The following is a 21,407-nucleotide window of genomic DNA, read 5'->3' on the forward strand; positions in this document are numbered from 1 at the left end:
AATATAATTTTCAATTGGCACAATGCATAAATCACGAAAATTTGATTATGGTTTATATCTTTGATGGTTGTGTCTGTTAAAAAAACGGTGTTACTGCATTGTTTGTGGTGATGCCCAAAATGTAAAAAAATTCATGGACAAATGTTGACTAATAAACAAATATTTCCCCCGTGTTAAAAAAAAAAATTCTACACTACTATAAACTACAACCACAATAACTAAATGTGTATTATCTTTCAAATGCTTAAAATTTACATCATCGTGTGTACTTCATGGAGTGACCTGTGAGTGCACAAGTGAAGAAACGCTCGTGTAACTTGTAATGTTTTAATGTGGCCAGTAGGTGGCGACTGCACGCTGTCATCAGTCATGGTTCATGTCCATATTCTTTTGTCGGGACGCACGTCTGCCTCACAGTGATGAAGATGTGGGTAATGGACAGAAGGACTTAGGGATTTTATAAAATGGAAAACATAAGAAAATGGCTTTATTTTGACACATTGCAAAATGCATCTTGTGCCATTCTGAAGCATTTCCACGTTGTCTATGCACATTCACATCAGCAGTTGTGACAATTGCATTGTTAAATAGTGGGGCTTACCCTCAAAAGTCCCTTTTGTAAACACCGCAACAGCATAGGAGACACACAAAATTGAACACTCGCGCCATAAATCTTCAAAGTGTGGTTATATGACAACAAAAATGTGCATCTTTGCAAGTCTTCTCTGATACAGAGTTACAGTATTTACTCAAACGTCTTCAGGTGGTTGTAGAGAGACTGGACGTAGGTGAACACGCACATGGGGTCCGGTTTGTCGCCCATCTCCAGCATGTCGTCTACCTCGATCAGACGGAGACAGTCGGCCTGGGTTCTGACATGGACGGGCAACCGGGGAACACAAGGTTAATTAATAGTGTATTGCATCAAACAGGGGCTGTCTAATATATGATATTTCAGTTCAACTGCAGTTGATAAAATAAAGACCAGGCCCCCATCGGTTTGCATGGGGGCAATTTCCTAAATTGAAACCAAAACGCTACTCCCGAATGAGAAAAAAACGTACTCGGCCGTAGTGAAGGCCAGCTGCAGGTTTTGCTTGCGGTTTGCAGGGTTCAGTGTGTTGTACTCGAACTCCAGCGGGAAGAAGGAATGGACCAGGGCGCAAAAGGCCATGCCATCACTCCAACTGGAGGAGAAGTTCTGGATGTCGATGTTCTGTAGGAAGAACTTTTGATCAGTCTATGAAACAAGACTTCCATGGCTTCCTAAGAAGTGAGGTTTGTGGCCCCAAATTGGGTGAAATCTTGGAGTTTTATTGGGTTGTTGTCAACAAAAAGGTGTACTTGATCTGTGAGCAGTCACACCAGAGACCCAACTATTGCTATCGGCAACCAACCATTAGAAAATTAATTGTCTCAAAAATTTCCAGTCTGGATAATCCCAATTTTTGTACCTGGTAGCCGATGGTTTTTGAGCGGCACCACTCCAACAGGATATTTTTTATACCACTGGCGCTGGAAACGCCAAAGCTCTGGGAGCGCTTCAGTTTGGGCTTGGAATCCTTGGGCCTATTGAATAGAAATGCAAATTAGAATCTGGAAATCAGTCGGTCATGCAAATCTTCCAGAGACAACCGATAATTGGGTCTTTACGTGGGAAACGAAATGCTAAAATTCATCACTGTGTGCACCCTCCTCTAATCTCTCATGCACATTTGATCATTTGAATTTTGTTGACTTAGTTTGGAAGTCGGGTTGGAGATTCCGTGTTGGTACAAACTTTATTGGCTCAGAGTTCATTCTTTCGAAGAGGGCACGTTTAGCCTGAGCGCCGCCAACACGAGGAAGAGTGTTAGCCTTGGTCAGATCTTGCTTCAACTCCACCGGAGGGGAATTGCCTTTCCTGCAGAGGAAAAAAAACTGCAAAATTGACCGAAGATGGAAATTACGTAGGAAATTTCCATGGGGGCCCATAGTTGACTTACTTTTCAAGGCTGGAGGGGAAACCTGGTTTTATGATGGATTTGGACGGAAGTAACTTTTCTGTAGATGGAAAAAAAATATTTTTCCGTTCAGATTCTAAACAACTGACGAGATAAAGACAGCGTCCATTCGTGTCTGCCAAGAGAGAGCCGGAGCAATCAAGATTGAGGCCGAATTAGCCGATTTAGTTTTTACCTGCCGGTTGAGGAAAACTCACACTTCTCTTCAGAATTGGACTTGGCGACTTGATAACTGGAGCTGCATTAATGGACCGAAACATGTTAGAAGCAGACAGGAGCGCTTCTTTTAAGACCGTCACTCTATTTTCCTACCTCGGATGGGACCTACCTCTCTTAAAGGGGTATTCCCCGGTTTTAACAGGTTCCTGGGATGCCGGTGTAGCAATTGGTGGCGACTCTGTGGTGGTTTTGACCCAGGTCGAGAGACCTGATTGCAGCTTGGCATCGCTGGCATCTAATCATAAGATCCATTTCAGAAGGAAACTGCTATGACCGGTGATTTGGTATCAAGGACTCACCACGTCGAAATGGATATTCTCCCGGTTTTACGTTCTGGGCTTCGGGCAAAGATGGAGTCGGAACAGGTTTGGGGGCAGGAGAAATGTCGGGGTTGCTTCTGCTCATGGCTGTGAGGGGAGTATGTGTCAAAGAAGCCAGGGATGGAGAGGATGATCCATCCTGGGATGAAAGGTCTTTTGATCCAGGTACACCTTAGAGAGAAAATATGAGTCTTGACTTGGCCTCAGCTCCTCAAAGTTGCAGTCAATAACTCATATCAAATGCTTAAAGTACGCCTCAGTCTGTCAAAGTCTTCAAGAATATGTTCTACGCAGGCCCACCAGTCAAAACACGACATTCCGATTAATATTGCAGGATATGAGTGAAGCAGTAAAATCCTCCCGTTTTTAGCCATCGCAGGGGGCGGCCATTTTGTCACTTCTGGCAACTGAAAATGACATCACAGTTGCTCAGGGTTCAGCTAACAACCAATCATGGCTGAGCTTTGGAAAGAAGGTGAGCCGTGAGAAACTGTGATGTGATGAACGAGCAGGGTAACATTTTTATTTAAACTACGTACTCCCACGCAATTTTCAACTCACCACTTGTATTTGTGAATGATTTTACTGTGGTTTCTGTTGTCGCTTTAGCCACAGAAGCCGAATGGGCAACGACTGAAGTATCCGAGCTTACTCTAGTCATTGAGGTGATGGGAAGGTGAGGTTCGTTGGGACTGTCAAACTTCTCCCGAACTGAACGTATCAAACGACAGATTTAATCAACGGATAACCTCGAAATCACGGCGGAGGGAATTTACCTGGCATCGCCGCGGTGGCTCTGGTGATGGAGGTGAGAGACACGTGCGACTGGACTGCACATTCTAAAAATGCCAAACAAGTCAACGTTTAAGATGTCGATGCGACAGATTCAACTGTGGAAGAAAAAAAAACGATGCTCACCTTGCATCCTGTGTTGTTGTTCCACTGAGCCAATGTGCTTCTCTGCCTGGACGCCCGTTTCCTATTTCAGCAGAGTACAAAGTTTCCCAAATTTTGATGTGATTCCCATAAGGCTTAAACGGGCCAAATTAAGGGAGTGACGATCCCGATCAATATTACAATGAGCTGGCTTGTGTGATGTAACCCCCGCAGCTGTCGTCCCGTCTATTTGCGTGTCGGCCTTAGCAACGCGACAACGCGACTCTTGTTGACTGTTTACGTTCCAGGGTGTATCCCCTGTCATCGTGGATGATGAGTCCACCCAGGTATTTTAAGCCGCCTTGCGCTAAAATAAACTCGTAGAATACAGCAACGTAGCCCACTGGACATCCTGCAATTGTCTGTCATGGTTTTACTTTCATGTGTCGTCAACGAAAGTTGTTTCATAGCGTTTATCAGCAAAATGGAAACTTAATTACGTATATTAATAAACCGGTACAAAAAAAATATTATTTGCAACTTTACAGAGGTCAAGCATCTGACTAACTGAATGACTTCATGTCTAACTTTCTAATATTTCATTTATAGCTTTTTTTGATGACTAATAAACATCGGACGCTGCGATAAACAAAAACAAAAAAAGAAAATGGTGATCACAAAGGCTGATGAATCGCAAACGTGCCCCCTTCAATTACAGGCCGTTTTGATAATGTCTCAAGCAGCTGAAAGTTCCTCCTCGTTGACAGGCGAGGCCACCGAGATGCTATTTTAGAGATTGCAATCGGCCTCGTTTGCAAGCGTTTCCTTTCTGTTCTTGTGTCTCCGTATCGCCCCGAATGGATGCTTTGCAAAATCAGGGGGGCGAGGGGTGCGCCTAAGAATATCACCCTGAAACATGGCCTTCATTTGGCTCTAAACACCCCGAGCCTTTTGCTTCCTACAGACATGCAGTGGGGGTCGGGCAGCTCTCGAAGCCAGAGCCCCAATCTGTCAACTCGCCACCAGGATGGGAGATTAGCGCCTGCGTGATCTGAGGGCTCCACGATAACCTTTGGAGGATATTGCAGTCGGACCGCTTCTGACACTCGGAATCCCCCCAAAAAAGCCGCGTCCACCTTTGCGGAACATCTTGAAACCACGGCAACATGCCCCCTCTTATAGATTTACGTAAAGATTATGTACACCAATAGTGTAATTCTTACACGGCGGAACCTCACTTAATTCTTTTGAATAATAACAAAAATAAAATAAAAATGAAATAAAAAAAACAAAAACTACTGTCCCATTATAACCGTGGCAGCCAGACACTCTCCTATGTCACAGGAAGTTCTATTTCTGGCTCTCTGGTTATCATCACACTTCTCCCTGGGGTTATTTATTGTTGACAGGTCAATCACCATAATTCAACTTTCCATTAAGTGATTCGATAGTCGAGCTGGCCGTGAGGAGCGGTTCCTCCCCCACGGTGAGGTTTATTTCTGCCGCGTGCCCAGAACTGTTCTACTCGTGTTATATGCATGGGTCCCTTTAAGAAGTATCGATGACTAACTTCGTCTCACTACTATCCTTACATTCTTACGCATGGACGGCGTTTTGGAAGCGATATGACGAAAGCCGATACGGAACACATGCCCGGCCCAACGAGGCCGCTCTGAACTGCAAAGCGTGGAGCCGATAATAGCCGTGACCTTTCGTCGGCGATGTTGGTGGCAATAAATCGCGAGGCACGGGTGGAAAGGGGCGTGAGGGAAAGCGGCGAGAGTGTGAGGATATAATCGCGTGAAATGATATAACTGATGAAATGTTACTATCAATGAAAGACTAACTGAATGAGGTGAATTTTCAGTCCATCTACACTGCTGCACCTGGAGATGGTTTTGCAGAAACCATACTTCAAAACAAACGTAAGCTAAGGCAGAGGATCAGAATTTAAACTGGACTGCAAAGGTTTTGGCATCAGGATCATTTCCAGTAATGACTACGTTTGGTCGGAGGCGAGGTCATTTCCACATTGTCACTCTGGCTTTCTGTTGATGATTAGCGGTAATCGGATACCAACTTTTTGGAGCGTTCGCACAAAACCAGAAATTTTGCAAAGCCATCAGAGTAAGATGTAAGAAAGTACCTTTCTTTTGGGTACGTCTGTTGAGGTCAGTGGTTCTCAACCATTTCAGTTCCTCGCAACCCTAGAAAACGGTTATCCCCTCATCTTTATCCCTGGTTTTCAGAGCCAATCCCAGTTTAAGGAGAAACCCGTAAAGATAAATGATCAGGACTGCGGATTCAAATCCCTTCGAGGGTTTTAGCATCATCGATTTTTGGGGAGAATCTGTACACAACAAGACATTTTATATACTTGACTGTAGGTTCGAAACCCATTCATGCAACATTTTTTCACACCCGTTGGGCCTTACGCAGATCGTACCAATTTCTTACTTGACCTAGAAAGTTCTTTTGAGTTCTTTTGTCTGTTCAAGCCAATGGTTTTCCTTCCCTCACAACATTAGAACTCTGGTAACTAAAAAAAAAACACGGTAGAGAGAAACTACTCGGGACAAATGATTTCAAGTTATAATCCCTGGGAAGGTTTTGTTTTAGCATCAAAATTCTCGAGAATTTAGAGTTTTGAATGATTTTAGGGTAAAGTAGATGATTGCAAGGAATCACCTTTACATACTTACATTTATTTCCTTTGTTCTCCATGGGGGAAGGGTTCCAGATGTAGCCAGACCCACCTGGACCCTCTGGCCTTCCTGGTTCCGAGACTGCATTTCTGCAAGCCCGTTTTCCACATCCGGTTCTTTACTCTTGCCCTTACGCATGGCGGTAGAGGAGTTCTTGTCGATTTGCACCCCAGCGAGAGACTCTACCAGGCGGGTAAGGGCCTCCAGCTTGGATCGGAGTTGCAGGTTCTCCTCCCGCAGCCTCCCCACCGCCTCAGCCAGGGGCCGGCTGAAGGCGCTCATCTCCTCAATACGCTGCTCGATGCGCTGCTTGAAAGCGCTCACATCCATGTGGACCTCTCGCACAGCCGCCTGCAAGGTGGCGTTGAATTCCACCAGGGCCTTGCTGACCATTTTCTCCTCTGCACCGTTTCCGCCTTGGTCCATGGCTATCTAGCAGTACCAAGTTGGAGTCCAGAAACAAGAGTTCTCTCGCTGTTGTCTTATGTTTACCAATGGAAACTCTAAACAGATACCTGTCGTGTCCATACGATTAATCCAGCAAGGATGCTTTAAAAAGATCACAAGGAGTCCTTACCAGCTACTCACTAAAGTCCCATCAAGGATGCTGGACTTCTCTCAACATACGTCTTCTCTTTCCCTTCTAACGTGATCTTCCGTCTCCGTTCATCTCATGGAAAAATCTGCACATAAATACATGTTGTTGGCAGAGGGACAAGGTCAGGCAGTCAGATCAGATCAGGTTTGCAACCGGCGATAGGCATCAAACCAACCTTCCGAAAGGATCTGGTAGTCCCATCCTCTTTCAGTCTTCTTGTTCTGTTCCCCTGGACACTCGTGTGCCATCTGTGTTTGAGAGCAACAGGTTTGTCGATGTATTTTGGGACAGAGGAGTGGAGGGGGGCAAAGGGAGTAGTTAGGAGGGGCTTGTATTATTTGAGTGTGGGCAATCTTGGCAACCAGTGATAAGGCACTTGACGGACAAAAGTATTTGCACTTTAGTAGTTGTTATACTTACAAAAGTTGAAAACTGAAATATTTCCCCCAGCTTTCTTCCTGCTCACCATCCCCATTGTGGTTCATAGGCATTCCTGGATCTTGTTTTATTGAGTGGGAACTGGGGAAAAAGGCCTTCGGCAAAAATCTTACAACTGTCCAAAAATAAATGTCGCGGATTAAATAATGAGAGAAATGGGACGAGTCTGCCATTCAGGATGCCAACAGGAATGACTAATGAACAGCTTGCGATTGAATCAACAGCGCCACAGAGTGGCAGGGGTGTCAAACTACAACTTAAGGAGCCAGACAGGAAAGCAAAACAAAACTTAACAGCAGAAAATGTGAAAATTCATTTCAGGGGATGAAAAATCTTTTATATTGGATAATATTTTTTGCATTTTAGGTGGATTTTGGGATTGCTGTTTCGATGACAAAATGACAAGACACACATGGTCAAAAGACTATCAAATCAAGTTTATTGATTTTTTTAAAGGGGTGCCCAAGTTGACGTTATCTCGCACATCAGTTTTTTTTCTTCATATTTTGTCGTAAAACAATCCAGTCCCCAAAAATAATCAAGCATCAAAACAAGGTCCAAGCCATCAAAGTCTGCTATCTACCCGTGAAAATTAAAGAAAATATTAGAATGCTATCGAAAATAAACAGAGGGTGGGGCAGGAAGTGATAAAAAGGTTGTGCCGGCGGTGCGTTCACTGAACCCATGAGAGTCTGGGATACAAATGTTGAAACTGAGAAAGCGACACATTCTACACAAACAGGAGCACAGCAAACAAATGTAAGACTTTGATATATCGAGTAAGTATCTATAATTTCAACCAATTAAAATAAACACGATGGATCAGAAGGCCTTCAATCACTTGAACTCAAATTCAAATGAATTAACCCGGGATCAGTTCAATTGATTCTCAAGCGGTCAATTTAAAGCGCTAATAAAAATCAAATGTAAATTAGTTTGAAAATGTTTTTGAAATGATTGCCAACTTCACGCGTACTCCATGATATGCTGGTGATGATAAACAGAGCCACAACCTGTAAACGCCACCTGCCGACTGAATTCCTTTTTTCACAAGGCACCGGGAACCAATTTTGGTTCGCTGTCCATGGATTAAAAATCCCCCTGACATCACATTGCAGCTCAAAAAGTTGTGCATTTTTGTCAGGAAAGCTCTGCATTCAAAAAAACAAAAACAAAAAAAATGAACGGTAATGTCGCTGCATTGTTAAATTGTGTCAAACTGAAATGAGTGATTTTCTTTCCACCTCAGATTTGGGAGTTCAATTGCTTAATTTTCACCTTCAAAATGGAAACTAAATATGGAACTGAACTGAACTGTTGCCTCAGTTGGTAAATTAGCATCAAGACAAACAAAAGGAAAAAAAAAAGCTCTTGGGCCATCGAATCAGAAAAACCAAGCTCTCTCTTGAGCGTCAGTATGTGTCAACATCTCCTTATGTTTATCTGGTCCTCGCTAAAACCACAAAGTTCTCAACATTACACACTTGCATACAGACGCAGTTGCCATTTTACTCTCAAATAAACTGTCACAAAAAGGAACACATTCCACGTTTATGTTAGCACTGCTACCGTTAGGGACGCAATCTCACATGGGCAGCAATACAAACATTTTAGCGCGTATGCTGAGGTCATAGTTGACAAAATGAAGTTCTTCACAATTAAAATCCCCAAAATCAGGATGTTAGCATGAATTCAATAGTTGACGCAAACATCAAAGGCCTCTAGTTAGCTGGTCTAGCACCAGCTAACGGTGAGTTATTTGTAATTTAGCTGATCACGAAGGAACATTATTGAGTATTTTCACGACGATGCTCATGCGAACGCTGCCATCCTACATCCTGCCCAAAAGCCAATGACATCATTTTTCTGTTCTTTTTTTACATAAATAACATACACAAAGTATTAATGGAAGGATCGCGGCAAGAAACGCTTAAATTTGGGAAGAAAAATATTTGTGTGGTTAGCAGCCTTTAGAAGAGATGGTTTACTGATATTACAGGGGAAAAAAACTACAATGATTATAAATATTACAATGTTCTCCACATTACTAACGTGCTACAATGTACTAAAGTGCCCGACAGTCTTTGGTTTGCCAACCAGTAGAAAGATATTAGGAAGTACAAGATAGATTGTATGGTGATACTTTCGAATGTGTGTTGCCACGGCGGCATGATACACACCATCGTCTTCCTCATTGTCTTCATCAAACCCTGAGCAAGATAGGATCAACTTAAGACGATCGAAATGAAACCATAGTTAGCTGGATCAATAAAATGTTGAGGGCCTTTTCAGTCAATCTTAACAAAAAAGGCTGGATTTACGCTGCAGGGTACGAGTTTGTGAAAAATTCACATTTTGTTTTCTCTCAACAAAAGTGTGTTTATCAACGTATTAACTGTAAAATCTTACTATTCTGTATTTTAAACACGGCTGCAGTGAAGCCCCGCATATTTGTGGTTCAGCATTCCTGAATTTGCAGATTTTTTTTTTTCACCTATCCTCCATTACTCGCGGAAAAGTGCAGTATGAATGTGGATCAACGTGAGCATGTTGTCATCAAAATACTTAATGGCGACAAATCCTTCTGTGCTCAAGCAATACAAACAAACGCTTTACGAAGCACCCGCTGCATATTTAAAGCACAACAAAAGCATAGGCAATTTTATGTGCTACTTTCGGGGTGTGCCCATCATGAATGTACGTCAAATAATCGCGATGGCAGCCTATGGAGTGGTACACATCTGTCAGGCATCTGTGCGGGTTTAGTCATTAAATTGGACACCTGCAGTGTAAATCCAGAAAGTTTTGGAAAAAAAGTGAAAGACGAATTACACTGCTAAATAAACTTCAAATTAAGAACTAGTATTAAAACGTGAACAATGAGGTTACAGGATGCATGAAAACTAAGGAATGGAGCTCCCAGGCATCATTAAAAACGTGCATAGTATAAAAAGGTAACACCCACCTAGCACAGCAAATCCAATATTAATCCAAACAAAGGGCCTGATGTTAAATGAAAAAAAAAAACATTATCATTACACACGGGGGAGAAAATATGAATCTTATTTGTGATTTAATCTACATTTGTATGTTAGCACCACTTCATGTCTGACTCATCCAGCTCGGTTATTTCCACGTGCTCAAATACCGACAAAAAAGTACAAAGCAAAAGTGTTGTTCAGCGATATTGAAAACCAAAACAAATGAAATCAAACTAAATTACGGCTAATAAGGCTAGGGCTACTTGACGGCCATCTCCTTCACAATCCGTCACCAGCGTTCAAAGAATTAATAACGAGCAATTTCAAACGTTTCACCTGGAATGCAATGTGGTAAGAGGAGCGAAAATATGTCATCAAATACATTTCTAAACGATACGAACCAGGGCAAGCCTTAAATCAATTTAACTTGTAAACATGCAACGTGGCCATTTTTTTGCATAGATTCTAGTTTTCCGGGGGAAATAATGCATTCGGAGTCAGTTTGCTGTCTATAAAGCTTTACAATATACAATAGAATGCGAGTGTCTTGGTCATGTCACAAATAAACAATGCAGCATTCTTCTGAAAATAAATTAGAATCTACGATGATATGGTTAGCAGTAGCTACTAGCCTCTTTTACTCGCATTTCCCGCATCAGAATGTGCCTTTTATGCACAACCCGGCGGGATATTGCTGTCACGGCTCGAATTGTACCTCGTAGGTGGAATATTGCCAAGTCAACTTCATCACCCGCTAATTCCAGAACAGTGCCACGGAGGAGGGAAAAGGCGGGAAAACACAAGACTTTTTGACGGAGGGTGAAAGGGGGGTAATGATTAAGAGAATAATAGATTCCTCTTGTGTCAAGTAGTTTAAATGTTAAGATATATTTGTGATGATGTAAATCTCTAAAAACCTGAAAGTGTATTAAGCCCTCAAAGTCACCGGACGCTTACGCTAACCGGCTAACGCTAGCTCACCTTATTGCTCATTTCTGAGGCACCGACTGACCGTAGAGTGAAAACTTCATATATTAGCTTCCATGTGAATCATTCACGTTAAAATAGACTATGCTTCATGTAACAATCTATGAACAGCGGAGGGCACTAGCATCCAGAGCCAATACCGCACTGGATGTTAGTACGACGCCGCCTCCAGTTAATACTGCCTGCCTATCACTTTTCAGAGAACCTTTTCTTGACTGTGCAATTCAAATCTGCGTGTAATTCATCTTCTCCATTTTCAATTTAAAAAAATTTAAATTCATTATTAAATTAAATTAAGGAAAAAAAAATGCAGATTTTTCATCATTGAATTTTAGGCTCAGACCACGAATATGAAAATCGGGCCACAAGAGTTCAATGGTAATAAACATCCCGACGACCTCTGGCAACAGGCAGACTAAACCCTGGTTTGGTCGCGAGCCAATCAGAGAGAACCATTCAAACTCAGTGACTTCTCATGTCACAAATGTGCATATCATATTGCTGTCTTGTTTGATATAGTTTTTATTTATTGTTCATATTTAAATGAATTTCATATTCTTGATCTAAACCCACATGAAAAATCAGAATTTGTTTTTTGTGGGAGATTAAAAAAAAAAAATTTGGGAACGCTGAACGCCAAATTAAAAATGAGTTACTTTTTGGAAAGCCAATTGAAAATGAAACCAAAGAGACTGGTACACATATTGATAAAATGAGTCAGCGGGAACAAGACCAAGAGCTGCCACTCTTAAAAACAAAACAATACAAATAAATACCTGTCATAGCGGCCACTTGCTCGCACCCTAGCAGACCTTCACAGCAAATGGAGAATGATTGTGTCCGCCACGCGTTTGCTCGTCTTCCTTTCTGTTGCTGTGAACGCACGGTAAGATCCACAGCCGGACCAGGCTCAAAATGCCAAACATCAGTAGTCGTTTCTTGGGAGATTCCAAACAGGAAGGGTGAAATTGTGCAAGGGGGGTAAACGCCGTCGGTCCTCCTGGACTACAGTACAATGGTTGGTGGTCGGATATGAGAAGTACAGTAGTTATGTTAGTGCGCGTCTACGGCAACCAGAGATCACTGGTCCTTAACGGGCGGCGAGGGCGGCCGCCGACTGCGCCGGTACAGGCGGTAGCCCTTTCGGCACAGCAGGACGAACCAATAGACCTGCGGCGCCAAGATGCAGGAGTTGCCCAGATTAGCGGTGAGCGACAGGTGGAAGGGCACGGCGTAGAGCGGGATGCCGTAGTGGCGGCCGTAAGCCCAGTACATGTAGGGGAAGAGGGCGATGCGGCACACGAAGAAGGTGAGGAGCACCATGCCGCCGTTGTACTTGTGCAGCCAACCGTCCTGGAGGCCCAGCTGGGGGGGACGAGACAATCATGCATTTTTACCCCCATTTTAAAATCGGACAGCTCATATTCACTATTCACAATCCATTAGAAACTATTTGCTGAAAATCTCGCATGTTCACGTTTTCATTTTTCACATGTTCGATTGGATGCCATTTTAGAAATGAACAGTAGATGTCAGCAAAGACCATGACGCTGGTTTGCCTTGGTCAGCCACAGTTCTCTTAAAGCACTGTTAGCCCACCTCGACTCAAGACTACATTTGCGGAAATTGCGTTTTTGACATCATGGTTCCTTCTAAATCATGCAAGAACATCCAAACAAAATGTCAACTATTTGTTTGAATGCAAATCATTCCAAAATGTGCTGTCCACGCTCTCTAAACGTTTATCTCTGAGAATATAAAGCAGATAAAAGATGATCCCGAGCCGCCTCACCTGAATTAATATCTTCCCCAGGGACACGAAGGGCGTGCTGAGCTCGGTTAGAAACAAGCAGCCGATGAAGAAATCGCCCTGGTCCTTACGGAAGAACTGAGGAATGGAAAGAAAAGTAGAGGTGAGCGGAGGGCGGGGAAAACAAATATACGCTTGGTGGAAAATAAACACAGCTGGCATCCAAGGACAAGCTTTGGAATGGAAGGTAAGAGTTGGAGATTGACGACATACGGATCTAATAAAAGACCTGATTCTGGATGGAGCCGTTCAAAAACAGAAAGAAAGAATAAAACACAAGATTGCTGCAAATAAATCTCTGTGTTCGATTGAACCGTTTAACACAACATCCTGGCGAATAAATCTCGGCTCCATTAAGATTGTTGAGTTTGTAATGACGGTAGTACATCCTCGGCTTTATAACCTTTCTTGCGCCATTAGGACGCGATCCAAGACTTCCTACCGGGAACTATTGCGAGAAGTCAATCTTGCTTTTATGCAGACGGGCTGCTTAGAAGTAGTTAGTTGTAGTAAATGCCCACCAGAAGAGCCAACAAACCTGTTTTTTTTGTTTTTTGCTGGTGTGTCTTAAAACATTATTTGGTGTGTGGCGAGTAATGTTCCCCCACCATTTTTAAGACATCAATTTTTATGTCTTTTTAAAAACCTCCAAAAGGTTCAAACACGAGATACGACCGAGGTGGAAGGAGCCGTTTCAAATATTGACCAGTGTGGTTAGAGACACCATCCGACAACAGGCGAGATGGATACAGAGACGCGAGACAAAAGATCCCGTTTGGTAAGCAAGCTTGCTCGCCAATGATGAATAAAGGATGAGCTTACGCTGTCATCTGCCCATGAAAAGACTGCCGGGAACTTAACACCGCAACTACCTGGCCGGAGTGAACCAATCGTAAGCAGTCCAACCCTCTGCAAATCCGGTAAAACGCACGCGCCACCCTTAATTACGAGCTAGTTTGCCTGCGGTCTTGGAGAAGAAAAGGATATTTGCGGATTGATGCTCGCCATCTGTCCGTTTGCTTTCCCACCACGCTTGTTAACCTGTGTGCCAGTTAGATGCGTGACATGTTTAATCCTCTCACAGGGAGAGCCTCAAACACACACCTATTTTTATATCTGTCTCCTTTTAAGGGTATCCGGGTATGAGTGGCAAATCCCGCTATTGCATGACTTAAGTCAAGGTAACCCAAAAAAAAAAAAACGAGCGAGACGCCATTTTGGCCAGGATAATCCTCTATGAGCTTTTCTGGGGCAAGACATTCCTATTTTTTTAAGGTTGTTGACACTATTAGAGCAATTCTTTCATTATATCGCTTGTGTGCGCTTTGTTTTTTCTACGTCCTTGGGTTGGGGGGAGCTGAGCCGTGAGAGGTGCGTGCAGCTCCCAATGGGTCAGTATCAATATGGGCAAACAAAAAAGCTAGCATAGAGAGTGATTAAGAGGATTAGTGCTGGATTTTCTCTTAACCATGTAACCTAGGGTTCTAAGTTAGTTTTCAAAGCTTGTAACTATTTCATCTTAATGTTTTATTGACATACATTCAAATTTGCTTCCGATTTTTTAAGAAAACGAGGATCCGATATGGCAAAAACTTGACGTAATCAGTTTTGGTTTCTGCACCCAGAAATAAGTTAAAAACAGCAGCCAGACCTAACTTCAAGAATTGACGCGTCAAGTTTGACCAGTTTTAATTGGAAAACAGACCGACGGCTTCGGAGAGAGTGGGACTCCAGCTGCAACTAAATTATGTAGCGTAATGCGATATGTGTGTTTTGTTTCCCGGTCAAACAAACAGCCGAGTTTCCATCGGCCTGAAGCTTCCCTCCGTAAAATGACTCGATGCTCTTTCGATTGTCGCAATCAAGTGTTTTTTTCCTGAGCTTTGAGTCTTTCGCGGTAACCGCATTCAGACCCTTGAATGGCATCACTTTTCCTCTCGATGATCGACTTCACGTCCATTCTTTGTGCATCTCTCAATTGGAGGGTGGAGTTTGGGTTATCTAAAAGAATGTCATCGATAATTACGAGTTGACTGTTCCGGTTCATTTCCTGTTTTCAAACTAGTCTGCTGGTGGACCATTCGGGGGGGAAAAACATGCTGCCTTTATGGTAATAATAATAAATTGTCCGCCTTCCTCACCAGCGTGACAGGCAGCAGGATGGTGAGCAGGGCGATGTGATGCAACACCAGCAGGAACTCCCGACGGACAAAGGCGTTCACCGTCCCCACGGAGTGGTGCTTGTACTCCTCGTGCCCTTTGACGCGGAAGCGGTGGTAATGGCTGAGGTACATGGCCAGGAGATCATACGTCATGTAGGGCACGCCGAACCAGATGACAAAGTGGGTGGCGAGCCAGTGCCTGTAAGGATCGGGGGGGGGGTCAAAAACAAAAGTTTGTCATAGAATGACACTCAGTAGTGACCTTTTCAGAGCAATATTTACTTCGATCGGTAATTTACTGCTCTGTAGGCATAGGCCGATGAACGCTTTGACGGTTTACTGTCGTTTTCGACAAGGTTTCAGTAACCGCTACTACTGGTTGTCACTCGTAATGAGCTCTCCTTTTATTGATTTGAGGGGACGGCTAAGTGAGGCACAACATGATAGGCTGCATGCAGAGTTGAGTAAACAAGCCACCGCTTTAATGTTATCGGCAAGCAGAGAAGGGAGGGGTGAGCAGTTACCCATGGAGAAGGTGTATTGAGGGAGACAATTGTGCCAGCAGGTACTAGTTAGCCCCAAGAACGAATTTTACATGGTGGTAATAATAATGGATTTTATTTATAGAGCACTTTATATTCGAGCAATTTTACATTTATATTCAAAGTGCTACAAGAGCAGGTCATCGACATGTTTAAAAGGGAAAAGGCATACAAGGTCAGAAATTCTGCGGCATCCATTTTTGCCCCGATTTATTCCAGTATATTGACTATCAATCAAGACGTCTGAGTAGGAGCGTCAGTAGCCATTTTCAGAGTTGAAAAACAAGTGCTGCTTGGCTGCGAACTTGACATTTCATTGGTGGGTTCGAGTGTGCGCTCTTGTGCCCTTGCCGTGGCTTTAAAGGCAACCTTATGTAAGCGCGGCATAATAAACAGCTCGGGTGACCTAATGAGGGCTGATTATGGCGCCGGTTAATTATGAGGACAGAGCGGAGTAAAGCCGCAGGGGCCGAGCCGGGCTAGTGCCCTCTGACCTCCGCCAGGGTTCTTTAGCTCTTAAGGTCATTGGGTGGAGATTAAGAGCGCAGTCAGGCAAAACAAACACGGCTTGGAAAAGGCTGCCGCCATACGACTCGATTCCGTCTTTTTGATCCAACTCTGTACCTTTAAAACAATCAAGTTGATTCAATTCCTGAATGTTCTGAACTCCGGTTTCCATGCCACATTTAGTGGCACAATGCTTCTGCGTTAGCATGGATGTCGCGCAACATCCCATAGTTGATGTCAAGAAACTAAAAACTGAGCAATCAGAGTGAAATGTATTGTTTGGCGCAAATTTGTAAAATTGTTCAGGGTGCCCGTCGATTTTGCGCAAGTTTTTGGCACCATTCTGTTGGTGAACGGTGCCTAAACAGCGGAGCTTCTCAGCCAACTTCAGACAGATTCATCCTGTCTTCATTATAAAACACTAACCGCACTCAAAGACATTTTGCATGATCTCTCAGGCAAAGCACGTCTCGTTAACATGCCACGAGGATCTGAATTCATGCTATTTACGTAGCTTACGCCGCTATCACTACCCTGTCTGCACAGGCCCCAACAGGTTTTACTGTTCTAAACTTAGCCTAAAGGTGCTGCAACCAATTTCTTCAAGCTAAATGCATCCTCTGAGCGTTCTACAATCATCATTTTGGTCTATTTGTGTATCCAGTCCCTATTTTCTTTTTTTCTCGAGGTCGCCGTGATGTGGAGTAAAATGTTACGCCAAAGGCCGGAGGCAGCGACAGATTGTGATAGGGTATTAAGCGTATTCATGGGTCTGACTGCAGAGCATGTGTCTGATAAACCCCCCGCCACCCGCCACCCCCGGCCTTACGCACGTCATAGGACAGCAGAACTGAGCAGCGTTGTGAAGGAATTAAACCCACAGGAGAGGAGGGGAGGGGAGGGGAGGGCCCTGTGGAGATTAGAAGCTTGAAACTGGGACTGCCCGGGTCTGGCCGCTGACTCAGTAGGATTACAAGGCTAGTATTATCTTACATTCGCACTTTCCTAAAAAAAAAACACATGAGGAGGCAAGTGTAATGCTGACGTAGTTCCAGCCTTGTTCGGCAACAGCTAGTTGAGGAAAGGTAGCAAGAAGTAGAATAAAAATTGTGAGCACACAACACGGACAATTTTAGACTTTCCCGGTAATGCTCGATAAATACCCGTTAAAAGATTAGTTAAGAACAAAGTGCGATATTTGACTTTCCCGCAATCTTGAATGCTGCAATGAGAGCACATTCCGGAACAGATACAACGAGAACGGGATCAATGGTATTAATGTTACAAGTGTCACATTACCGACAGCTGTTTCATGACAGGGACGGGTTGACTCGACAACTAACCTGCCATCGATGACGTTGCTCCTGCACGACAACACCACCACGACTCCTGCTGTGGTTGCCATGACGGCATGGATGGATGACACCAATCTGAGGAAAAAGACGCAAATAATGAAAACCCAAAAAGTCTCCAGGGTCTTAGCAGCCCCGCTAAGGCGATTTGAAACATTCCTCCCAATATTTTTAAGTTCGCATGGACCCAAAAAACACCACAGCGCCACTTAAAACTCTTTGGTGATGTTTTAACACCAAAGCAGCTCACAACATTCGGCATGCACGAGTTATCGTAGACTTGATGGCGAGATGGTGAAACAATGGGCCAGTTTGTCGTGAGACGGCGAGGTGAACCAGCCGTCACCTCGCCGCTAATCTGTATTGGATGGCGGCCAAGGGGGCCACGTGACGGGCCCGCTCCAAAACCCCAGGCCTGATCTCGGTCTTGACTAACCTAGCGACACACTAACTCGACCTAAACTTAACACGCATTTGTATACATTTAACCCTAAAAGCCACGGCATTTCCAGGAGTGTCACAAGACCCACATTTTGACACAGCCCACGCATTGTGTGTCCGCCAGTAACCTCCCAGACCTCTTTTCCCTGTTGCTGCTGCTGCTGCTGCTGACAAGGCCGCCGGCGTGACCAGAAAGAGGGAGAGTGTAGGAGAACAGGAAAAGCGGGTTAGAATTCCTCGCTGCCTTGTCGGGCAATTCGCTCTTTCCTGGCACGCAAACGTCGGCTCGGCGATCACTCGGGGCGCTTTTACGCACGGCAGGCCGCTTTCTCTTTCACGTGCCATCAAACTCACAACGTCTGACAGTGGCGAGCTACGTCACCGTTTTTGCGAGGCCGATGCAGCCGGGCAAAAAGGAAATGGGAGTAGGAATAATCTAATTTTTTATTTTTTTTTTTATCCCCATCTGAGTGCAAACACGTCATCTTATTTCTACACGGTGGCGTTAACGTCTACATTAACATTAGTCCGTATGAGAAAAATTAGCCCTGTGACGCTACAAGGCAGAGCCTTCGCATGTTCGTTTCTTTGTGGAGTTATCGGGTTAATTTCAGCCCTGAACCAACAGCTGTGGTATACTTTAGACCAAAGAGACCACAATTTTGTTTGTTGGCAAGAATGCACAAAGACTACCTATGATTTGTTCTGTCTGTGAAGTTTTCAAAACTTTAAGGCCATCAGTTGAATTTGTTGCAAAGCACATGATGTGTCCAGGACAAGGTTGCGAGGGATAACATTTATCAAGACTCCGGGGGACTTTTCATCAGTCCAATTCATCGGCAAGTTGCAGCAGAGCACGTGACGTGTTCAGCGTGGGGGCTTGCGAGGGGTAACTCTCGCTTTTTTTGTTTCTGGTCTGAGAAAACAAGCAGCGTGACATGGCCCGCGGCGCGGACGCTCGGCAAGAGAGCGTTTTGCCGTCAGATGAGCATTAGTGGAACTAGGGAGGCATTATACAGGGAGGAGGAGGGCACAGCTAACTCAGCAGCAGTCAGCCCGGGCTTGGCTCGGAAGAGGATTAAAGAAGGGTGACAGTGAACCAATGGGCACTCAATATGAGAGCCTGTCATTCGACGAATATTCTTTCAAGTGCTGATCGTAACAAGCTCGAGTTTCATTGCATATATCCGCCATCACATTCAAACTGTCCAAAAACATTTCATATTCACTTTGATGACCACTTGAAACCTTCTGTCGATGCTTTTTACTGGCAAACAACGTCCATGGGTCAACAAGAACCAATCTATGATTGTGTTATACTTTTGGAAAATTAATCTGAATTCTAATTGGTTACGATTGTTATTAAAAGAAAGTACATATTATTAACACAGCACAATAAAAATGTCAAATTAAAACTTTTTTAAGAGTCCCCAAACATTACAAAATGTATGCATACAAAAAAGTATGCAAATTTGAACTCCCCCCCTCCCCAAAATGTAAACAGTACACTTTGAGGTAAACCAAAACAAGTGACTCATGACTTCAATTTGTCTCAAAGTGTAAATGTGAGCAGAATTGCTTATTTGTCGATTTGTCCCTTGAACGTGACTGGTGACCAGTCCAAGATGTGCGCACCTACAGCTGAGAGAGGCTAACTCGTGACCCAAATGGACTAAGCTGAACTCTACTCAACTCAATTTTATTTATAGAGCACTATAAGAACAACCGCAGCTGGAGCAGTATGGAACAGCGGCATAGAAAGTGGACGGTGCAATTTTTGAGTGAGCTGCTTTGAGCATGGTAAACAAGCGGGGACAACATCTGCCTCACACTTATTAAGTTGGGGGTTCAAATCCCAGCTCTTGTCTTCTTGTGTGGCGTTGGCATGTTTTTGTGTTGGTTTTTTTTCTTCTCATAGGTACTGTGACTTCTTCACACATTCCATCACATGTTGGCTTCACTCACTGAATTACAATCAATTTAGATTTCTACATTTAACGCACAGTCAATTTGAAATCATGCCAGTTTTTTTAATGAAGAGATGTCATCAAAAAATCCAACTTATAAAATCAAAATAACACATCAAAAACATTGTTCACGTCAGCCCAAGTATTGTAGATAAAAACTGCAGTGTAACAAAAACGTTCAAGTAAAAGTATGTTGCATTAAAATTACCTACATGTATTGTAAAACTTATCCTTATCCTACATCCGGGGGCCAGCTACGGCCCACGGGCCACAGTTTTGTTCCGACCGTCTTTGACGTATCAAAGACACCGTCACAGAAATAACTTTTTTTCTTCGTTTTCTTTATAGAATGCTTACCGTAACGCATGAACAGAGTTCAAAGCCAACGTTAATAAACGGCGCCGAATGTAACCCAAAACAATGGAGGAGAAACAAGCTAGCTGAGAACGCTCGTTGGACAGCGACGTCCCCCCAACAAGCACAAGCCTCGCAATGAATGAAGCGAGAAAACACTCCACACTTAGCGACATAATAAACGCTTGCCGTTCTGTTTTCTCTCTCTGTCTCTCTCTTACCTTTCGCTAACAAGCACCACGTCGGCATCGCTCCAATGCTTGAACACTCGGGGCAGGATCTTCCTAAAGGCGAAGAACAAGCCGGGGAAAACTACGGCGCCACAAGCTAACACTTGCAACATCATGACCCTTTTTTATTTTTTTATTTATTTATTTTTTGGAAAGGGCTCGCCGCTTTATTTAAAAAAAATCCCGACTCGACTAAGCCTTCCTGCTTCGTCGACGCTTCACATCACACGTCGTTGGGGCATTCTGTCGTGTGGCCCGAGCGGGTGCTGGTGGTGGGTTTTGGCCGGGATTAGTCCACCACCATCCGGGACGAGGTTCTCCTGTTCGGTTCTCAGCAGCAGCAGCAGCAGCAGCAGCAGCACCGCTACTGTGAAGCTAACGGACGGAAGTACATCACGCTTATTCCCAGGGACTGTCAAAATAAAAGCAGATTTCAGAATAAACGCAAACGTTTCCGGTTTGAGGGCGATTTCCAGCGATTTGGGGTCTCCTTTTATTTTCGGGGGTGGATCAAATTGAACCAAAATAATCTTATGCTGTACTTGTCATCGCATCTGTGGTTTGAAAGATGGATTAATTTAAATATGGCTGAATTGGCATTCTTACAAACGGCCAGTAGGTAGCGCCCAAATTAGAGAAAGCAACCTTGATGTTTGTAATTCAAACTCAACTTAATTCCTAATTATTTCCAGCAGGGCTGTCAAAATTAAAATGTTAACTCGAGATTCATTTAGATTTTTTTAAATGCAAATGAATAGTTTAAACTCAGTTAACTCAGTTTTATATAGTTCCAAAAATAATTTGCATATCTTGCAAAGCCAAATTTAAATATTAGCTGTACATCTTGTCTTGCTAACTAACACTGCTGGAGTGTGGTGCTTGTGGGCAGAACTAAATGTACTGTATAAGTTTGGA

At 43.7% G+C, this 21,407-nt stretch overlaps 2 protein-coding genes across 2 annotated transcripts; both read right to left on the reverse strand.

Annotated features, from left to right (window-relative positions):
* Positions 1 to 313: 313 nt before the first annotated feature.
* LOC148320571 (smoothelin-like protein 2) lies at positions 314 to 12,048 on the reverse strand. The gene is made up of 13 exons (XM_088279434.1): positions 11,904 to 12,048; positions 6,701 to 6,969; positions 6,121 to 6,555; positions 3,461 to 3,521; positions 3,319 to 3,381; positions 2,522 to 2,713; positions 2,332 to 2,457; positions 2,179 to 2,241; positions 1,986 to 2,043; positions 1,781 to 1,903; positions 1,455 to 1,569; positions 1,065 to 1,216; positions 314 to 872 (listed from the first exon to the last, which is right to left on the reverse strand). The coding sequence occupies exons 3-13, from the start codon at positions 6,547 to 6,549 to the stop codon at positions 746 to 748; spliced, it is 1,509 nt and encodes a 502-aa protein (XP_088135560.1). The 5' UTR covers positions 6,550 to 6,555; positions 6,701 to 6,969; positions 11,904 to 12,048; the 3' UTR covers positions 314 to 745.
* Positions 11,634 to 20,899, reverse strand: LOC148320572 (ceramide synthase-like). Its single transcript, XM_088279435.1, has 5 exons — positions 20,484 to 20,899; positions 17,492 to 17,578; positions 15,079 to 15,298; positions 12,920 to 13,015; positions 11,634 to 12,492 (listed from the first exon to the last, which is right to left on the reverse strand). The coding sequence occupies exons 1-5, from the start codon at positions 20,606 to 20,608 to the stop codon at positions 12,208 to 12,210; spliced, it is 813 nt and encodes a 270-aa protein (XP_088135561.1). The 5' UTR covers positions 20,609 to 20,899; the 3' UTR covers positions 11,634 to 12,207.
* Positions 20,900 to 21,407: the final 508 nt, after the last annotated feature.

This window comes from Idiotropiscis lumnitzeri, chromosome 17 (assembly GCF_059441095.1).
Source record: "Idiotropiscis lumnitzeri isolate Australia: NSW breed Sydney's pygmy pipehorse chromosome 17, RoL_Ilum_1.0, whole genome shotgun sequence".
Taxonomy (NCBI): Eukaryota; Metazoa; Chordata; class Actinopteri; order Syngnathiformes; family Syngnathidae; genus Idiotropiscis; species Idiotropiscis lumnitzeri.